General features: G+C 39.0%; 1 protein-coding gene across 2 annotated transcripts; it reads left to right on the forward strand.

The window, feature by feature from the left end:
- The first annotated feature begins 409 nt into the window (after positions 1 to 409).
- On the forward strand, positions 410 to 2,907 carry LOC126992463 (uncharacterized). Of its 2 annotated transcripts, XM_050851216.1 has the most exons (3): positions 410 to 1,529; positions 1,785 to 2,228; positions 2,567 to 2,907. In XM_050851216.1, exons 1-3 carry the CDS (start codon positions 1,097 to 1,099, stop codon positions 2,890 to 2,892), a joined length of 1,203 nt encoding a protein of 400 aa, XP_050707173.1. In that variant the 5' UTR covers positions 410 to 1,096; the 3' UTR covers positions 2,893 to 2,907. The 2 variants fall into 2 exon arrangements, with proteins under 2 accessions (XP_050707173.1, XP_050707174.1); XM_050851217.1 differs by lacking the exon at positions 410 to 1,529 and having other exon boundaries at positions 1,557 to 2,228.
- Positions 2,908 to 8,760: the final 5,853 nt, after the last annotated feature.

Consider the following 8,760-nt stretch of genomic DNA (forward strand, 5'->3'; position numbering starts at 1 on the left):
GACCTGGATGGAATATGCCCCGCCCGCATAAACCCGAACTGTATTATTGTTCGGCACCATTGGGTTAAAAGTGGTTGAAAAAGGCCGTAGAGTCGTCATACTCAGTATCCATAATGGCCCAAGACGCAGAAAACGATGCTTTTATGGATAACTAAGAAAACTGTGAGATTCTATGCTCAGCTGCAATAAACATAAGCCCTCACATTATATATGCAATTCTTAGTCTGACTATATAGAATTTCTCTCTCTCAGCTTAAGTTTTATTATTTATTCTATGCATATATATATATATATATATATATATATATATATATATATATATATATATATATATATATATATATATATATATATATATATATATATATATATATATATATAAAATGCACTTTTCTTAATGATCATTCAGGATTTATTCATACACTACTTTTATTCTTTCTCTCTTTATTGTATATATGATTAGTTATGTAAAATGTATTAACAATAAATAACACTCTACTCTGTCACGTCTACCTGATTCTCCCATACTAGTCCTGTCTACCCCCCACCCCTATCCACCTCACGTTGACCTGAGTTCCCTAGGGAGGGTAATGAGGTCAGCACTAAAGAACGGATTACAGGGTCTAGCTTAAAATTACCTTCATTAAGATTAAAATTATCAAACTTTTGTATACATGCAGACTCTATTATTCTACGTTTCTTAAAGTTATTACATTTATACAATAGCTGACTGTCGTCCCAGTTAATAGAGTGATTATTTTCTGAAGCATGTTTAAACATAGCATTATTCAGGTTACATGTCCGAAAAGCATATAGATGTTCTTTTACACGAGTTTCTAAATTTCTAACAGTTTCTCCAATATAAACAAGGTCACAATCTTTACAGTCAATTTTATATACGCCAGCTGTACCATCTACAAAATTCTTGTTTTTTACTAACGTTGATTTAATGGTGGAGATATATTTATATGCTATGTTTACATCAAGGTCCTTATTAACAGTTTTAACGACATCAAGTTCAGGTCAGGTCAGGTCAGGTCAGGATCAGGTCAGTTCAGGTAACACCCCAGACAGCATAAAATACTAATTTGTCATCATGGTGCTGCTCGCCACTTGGGAAAGAAGAGAACATATACTGGGTAAGTACCTGTTAAAAATTTGTTCTATAAATAGGATACATTTACTATGCCCTGCGGTTCAAAATACATATCAGTTATTTTTAACACACTATATGAAGGAAACTGCAAACCTCTCGTACTCAAGGCAGCTCCTTCTACCATCCCCATTTCTTATCTATGCTGTTCTTGATATTCATCTTAACCTTGTTCGTAGGTGCCCTGTAACAATGGACGTTGTCATTCGGTTCATAACTAAGGACACTGTAAAGAAGGACAAACTGATGGCCACACACCCATGCTTCGTAAAACTGAAGGGACAGCACAATCACTCTCTACAGTCTGCAGAAGCTCTGAACCAGCTTAGGGTACTTCCGGAAACGAGGGAGACTTTTATTAAGTATTTTGAGCAAGGTACGGTAACTAATTGTTCACTGACTACTTCATTTCGTTTTCGTTCTGAAAATACTAATTTCTAAGCAGGATTGATGTAGCATTTTATGTTGTGTCTCTTAGTGCACTTGCACTATTGACTGTGTAATATTTTAACACTTCAGACTGCATGTGACATAGATTTAAGGAATATTTTAATAGCTAGGTACATTATTCATGTCTGCGCGAGCACCATGGACAACACATTCTGCTATACGTTCAATTTTCAATTTTCAGGAATGACTGCTAATCAGGCTGGAAGATTCCATGTCCTAAAAATGGGGCTGTGTGATGACTTATTTGGACAGGCCAATCATGCTATAAACCCATCGCCTCGTGCTATCAGTTATATGAGAGACGAATGGCTGAAGAATGAACATGGTGGCCTGAAGAACTTATCAATGGCAGAGGCAATCAGAAAGTATGCCGCAAATAACCCAGATGTGACGATACTGGAGGACATATCAGAAGGAAGTTTTACTGCAGTACTTGTTACAGCTTTTATGAAGAGAGTCCACATTAAATTTAGGGAAGCTGGAGAAGTAATCTTTGTGGATGCCACGGGATGTGTTGACCAACTCAACACTTCAGTTATTCCCTTCCTCTGTGCTGGACCAGCAGGTGCTGCTCCACTGGCAGTGCTGTTTACATCTTCCCAAGATGAAGCAACACTGAAAAAAGGTAAGTCTGACAATTTTCCTTTTACTGAATGTTGTTAACTCCGACTGTGGATTTGTAATCGGTATATTGTGCGTGTGAGAAATACATAGAAATGGTCTTCGTATTGCATACTAACTCTCTCTCTCTCTCTCTCTCTCTCTCTCTCTCTCTCTCTCTCTCTCTCTCTCTCTCTCTCTCTCTCTCTCTCTCTCTCTCTCTCTTACACACACACACACACACGCACACACAAAGGGTCGGTTGGAAACCTAGGGTAACTGTCATTTCTGTGAAGCTTGGCTTGTGCTCTGGACGCATACTTGGATATATCTGAAGTTAATCACCTTTGCTCTTATCTACAGGTTTTGAAATGGTTAAGAGTGCTGTAGCAGAAAAGGCCTTCTATGGGAAGGGCACGCCGGAGACTTTCATGACTGACAACTGCGATGCCATGAGGAAAGCCCTAGCAGCAACCTGGCCTGGAGCTCGACAGTTCCTCTGCATTTTTCATTTTCTACAACAAGTATGGAGGTGGCTATTGGACTCGAGACACGAAATCAAGAAAGAAGATCGCCAGGAACTTATGACTATAGTGAAAAGCCTCGTATATTCAGCAACGAAGAACGATTTATTCACGTCATGGGGAAAATTCAAGGCTAATCCTCTTTCGGAGAAGTATCCTAACTAACAATAGTGATTTCGTAATATGGATGATAAGTACAGATAATGCATTTTTTTTTTTAATATTTTCAAAATCATCATAATAATTGATAACATTTATATACTACTACTACTACTACTACTACTACTACTACTACAGACTTCACGAGCTGTCTAGATGTTTGCTGGCCTTTTGTAAATAGTTAATGTAAGGTCGTGTGAGTTTCCATGCTCTTCTGAACACCCAGTATTTAGGTCTAACAACTATTTTTGTTTTCTTATTTCAGCTATCTAGGCTCACTGATGGAAAGGAGTGACGAGTGGGCGATAACGTTCAGGGCAGGTGCGGTGCTACGTGGACATCACACCAACAACTTCTGTGAGGCAACAATGTGCATCATTAAGGAAGTCGTTCTTAATAGGTAAGCGCCAAGGGATGTTTCTTTCTTATTTGTGATGGCTGGTTTTATTAATATAAGTACCATACATCAACATGAAATTCAAACTGCCATTTTACTGACTAGTTGTACAATTGGAGGCCTTCTCGTAAAGCTCGACTGTGTTCTATTACTTTTATAGATTTGTTCTACATATTTTCGCATCATCAACAAACTCATCTGCGTTACTAGTGATGACAATGTCCTTAATTTTCTTGATTTCCGTGATTATTGTAAGTAGGGTATTACTGCCTATTATATTCAAGTGTTTCCATTACAGTAAATCACATACACAACATATTTTCCTTTCTAATAATTAAGTTCCCCTGAATCTAATATTCTGTTGCATTCTGTTGCTTCCCTTATCAACATTTAAGTGTTTGCAGAACATTACTTACTTGTCTATTTATTCTTTCTCTCTCTTTTTTTTATGCAAGGCATACAACGCAACGCAGCTGATCATTTTCATGGCCGAAATCTTTGACAGCTACATGAAGAAGAGGCTGGTGGACGTTGCGCTTGGCAGACGGAGAGTGAAATCATTAAGCACGGCTACACTGCCTCTAGAAATGGTTACTTTCCAAGGTAACGGAAAGTACAGAGTCCAGAGCCAGTCTACTCCATCCCTTCAGTACGACGTAGATCTTGTGACTGGATTTTGTGAGTGTACTGCAGGGAAAATGGTTCCTTGTGTAAACATCAAGCTGCCTGTGCAGACTACAGCATGACGGTCCTGCCCCAAGTCTTCACTGCCACTACTGAAAACAGACGGTGGCTGGCGTCAGTGGCAGTAGGCGACGAGAAAGTTCCACCCGAAGGCTTTTTAGAGGACTGTTGGAGCCAACATTAGAAAAAGAAGAAACTGCCTGTGCTTCTCCTGTTCAGGAATCCCAGGAAAGCACAGAGATCCAGCTAATGCCTCCTGAAGTGAACGTCGAGAATCAAGATGAAAATCCGCACCAGTCTCCAGATGTTGGCGAGTTTGTAGCTACATTCCAAAATGTGGTCGAAAAATATGCCAACAGTGACACTGCGGCAGCCCTCAGTACTGCTGTGAGACGGTTAAAGACTGTGAAAAGTGGGAATCAGCTGAACAGCATACTGCAGACCTTTGGAAGTGGCCTTTGCAATAAGGGAGCTGGCAGAGGAAAAATTCGATGCCAGCCAACATCTATCGCAAGAAGAGGGCCAGGAAAACCCAGAGGTGCAGCCCCTCTTGGTAAGGGACGACGACCGAGCCACTTACCAAACCCAAAACCAAAACGACCGCGAAATTTGTCCCAAAATATTGCGCAGAACGTGGCTAATGCTAAGTCACACGGAGTGGCCACTAGGATAGGGAGTATTGTACATGCATTGAAATAAAATTTTGAGCGTCGGTTACAGATTTCTGTGGTATTTGTAAATATAAAGAAGGTTTGCCCGTTTTCTAAGCTTAAGTTGAAATTGAACGCTTGATGAAAACTGATGAACATTTAGATGATCTAGTAGAGTGTTATTTATTGTTAATACATTTTACATAACTAATCATATATACAATAAAGAGAGAAAGAATAAAAGTAGTGTATGAATAAATCCTGAAATAATAAAACTTAAGCTGAGAGAGAAATTCTATATAGTCAGACTAAGAATTGCATATATAATGTGAAAGCTTATGTTTATTTAAGCTGAGCATAGAATCTCACAGTTTTCTTAGTTATACATAAAAGCATCGTTTTCTGCGTCTTGGGGCCATTATGGATACTGAGTATGATGACATGACTCTACGGCCTTTTTCAACCACTTTTAACCCAATGGTGCCGAACAATAATACAGTTCGGGTTTATGCGCCCCGCCCACCTGCTCCCCGGCCTCCATCTTTCCTTAATCTCGTTTCTTTCCCTCTCTCCCACACACACACACACACACACACACACACACACACACACACACACACACACACACTCGAACACACACACACACACACACACACACACACACACCTTTATGTCTGTTTCTGATCCTGTTATGTCTGTTTGTGATCCTTTTTCGTCCGTATCTGATCATTTTCCATCTGTTTTTTTTTTTATTCCTTTATGTTTGTTTCTAGATCTTTTCTGTTGTTTCTAATTCTTTTCCGTCCATTTTTTACTCTTTTTCGTCTGTTTCTGATTCCATTATGTTTGTTTCTGATCCTTTTAAGTCTGTTTCTGATTCCTTTCCGTCTGTCCGTCTACTGGTGTTTGCGATAAATGAAATACCACTGGCTGATCACACACACACACACACACACACACACCTTTGCACACCTTTGCAGCGATCAGACGTGCCTTCCAATTCCTCCAACTCTGCCTCAGCCACCAGTCATGGATCTTGAGGCAGTGAAAGTGCTCCTGGACTCTCAAGAACGGGCCTTTCGTTCCGCCATGGACTTGGTGGTGGAACAGCTCAATAAGCGTACAGAGTTGGTTGAAGGTACAGTGACTGATCTGATCAAAAGTCTAGAATTCTCACAGGCCGAAATTGTGGACTTAAAGAACAACATCAAAGTGCTTCAGAAAACGCTAAATGAGAAACAAGTGATTATTAAAGGACTTGAATCCAAAGTTTCGGAGACGGTACAGCGACTCAACTACAACGAGGACTATAGTAGACGCAATAATCTACGGATCACTGGCCTCCAAGAACAAGCGGGTGAAACATGGGAGAACACAAGAACCAAAGTGTCAAAGATGATCAACGATAATCTAGAGCTTCCCCCTGTGAGTCTCGAACGTGCTCACAGGGTGGGACCGGTCAACCCATCCCGCCCCCGGCCAGTTGTTGTACGGTTTGAGAAGTACAGCGACCGAGAAACAGTCATTAGGAATGCAAAGAAACTCAAAGGAACCGGCATCTACATCAGTGAAGATCTCTGCCCTGCCTCTCAAGAAATCAAGATGAAGCAACTACCTCTACTGAAGAAAGCGAGAGATGAAGGTAAAATCGCGTACTTCCGTCACACGCGATTGATCATCAAAGAAAAAACTGGCCAACAATCATCATTCTCAACCATCGCAGCTGACCCGACACATCGAGTCGCTGGTCCGACTCCTTACAGCTCTGGCGGGGGCGGGGCGGCCCACAGTGCTGGGACTGGGACCACTGGAGGCGTAAGTTCTGCTGCGACTGGAGACTCCCAGACTAGTGCTTCGAAGACTGCTACTTCCCTGACTGGTGCTCTGCCGAAGGTGCCTAGTGGTGGTGCTGGCGGTGCCTCCTCGTTGCTGCCTCATGCTGGTGCTGACGGGATGTCGACTGAAACAGGTGTTCAAATGGGAGGAGGAATGGACATAATGGGTGGACGTACCCAGAAGAATCTGAGAGAACGCAGGAAGAAGTAGATAAGTAAAGTCACTCAACATTCTTCAACTTCGATTTCACTAGCATGATATCAGTACTCTTAAGAGGTTTTCATTCATGTCACCCAAAATACTATTTATTGTTATTGTACAACCAATTGTCACTCCTGTGGCCTTTACTTAACACTTCAGGATTACCATTACCTCTACTTCACTTATATTTCTTCTACCATTAATTTACTACTACCAATACAATTACTACTACCTCTTAATATTACTTATTGCTACTATTGTCGCTTACTACTACTACTACTACTACTACTACTACTACTGTTGGTGCTTCTATTACTGCTACTACTACTACCATTACTGCTATCACTACTACTACTACTACTACTACTACTACTACTACTACTACTTTTATTACTACTACTACTACTACTACTACTACTACTACTACTACTACTACTACTACTACTACTTTTACTACTACTACTTTTACTACTACTACTTTTATTACTACTACTACTACTACTACTACTACTATTATTACTACTGCTACTGCTATTACTCTTACTACTATCACTGCTACTACTACTACTGCTACTACTACTGCTACTACTACTGCTATTGCTACTACTGCTACTACTACTATTGCTACTACCACTACTGCTATTACTACTACTACTATTGCTACTACTACTACTACTACTATTTCAGCTACTTCTACCACTGCTGCTACTACTACCATTACTGCTACTACTACTAAGCTAGATAACTACATGTTTCCTTTTAATAATGTTTCTGATGAAGATTTGATGGATATTTTTAATTTCGATGAAATATTCAGGCAAGAAATTTATGAAAGCTTTGATCCCTTAAGTGTGCAAGACAACAATTATAACAATGATATCGATGTCAATCAGTTTTATATAAGATCTAGAAACATTAACTTTCCTAAATCTGAATATATTTTTCTTGATAATTTATCTTCTCTTTGTAACAATAGTGATTTTAATTTATTAACACTGAATGTAAGATCCATATCCACCAATTTCCAATATTTCAAAGACACTGTACTGTCTGACAATGTAATTTATGACGTGCTTGGTTTCACTGAAACCAGGCTCGACGCAAGCATTTCTACATTGTATTCTTTGACAGCATATGAAATGTTCACAAATAACAGGAACAGGTATGGTAGGGGTGTGGCTGTTTACGTCTCGAACAGGTACACAGGTTATAAAGTAATTGAATTCAGTCGAATGGAAACATTTATTGAGAGTGTGGCAGTGGAAGTAAAATTTAATGGTAAAATATTTTTATTTATATGTATATATAGACCTCCTCAGGGTAATGTGAATAATTTTCTTAATGTTCTCAATGAAATTTTAACTACTGCAAAAGATAAAAATCCTAGTGAAATATTTATTTTGGAGATTTAAATATGAATTTATTACATAATAATGACGATAACATTCAGGACCTTATGAATTTAATGTATAGTTATTCCTGTTTCCACTTACAACCCTGCCAACACGAGTTACGGCCACATCCGCCACCCTTATAGATCACATTTGGTCCACATGTGTTGAGAACAACGTAGGAAATTATGTAATCAAAACTGATATTACTGATCATTTTCCAGTGATATCTTTATTTAGATATAATATTCCATCTCCTCCCACATTCATAACGAAAAGAACGTTCACCCAGGAAGCTTTAGACACATTTAGTGCTGCACTTTCTCACACAGATTGGTCTGATGTCATAAACTGTACATGTCCTAACAACTCCTATAATCTGTTTTACAACAATTTCAAAACAAATTATGATAATTGCTTCCCTAAGAAAACAATTAAAGTTAGTAACAAAAATAATCGCAGTCCACACATTACTCCAGCATTAAAGAAGAGCATTAGAGAAAAACATAGACTTGAAAAACTAGCATATAAATGGCCCTTAACTTTTCGAGAGCAATATAGGACTTTCAGAAATAGACTAACGTTACTTTTAAAAGAAGCAAAGAAGAAGTATCACCAAGACCAACTATTAGCTAGCCAAGGCAACCCTAAGTCTCACTGGAAGTCAATAAATAACTTATTAGGTAGATCTACAGATGGTAAAAACAGTGAAATT

Source organism: Eriocheir sinensis, unplaced genomic scaffold (genome assembly GCF_024679095.1).
Source record: "Eriocheir sinensis breed Jianghai 21 unplaced genomic scaffold, ASM2467909v1 Scaffold47, whole genome shotgun sequence".
NCBI lineage: Eukaryota > Metazoa > Arthropoda > Malacostraca > Decapoda > Varunidae > Eriocheir > Eriocheir sinensis.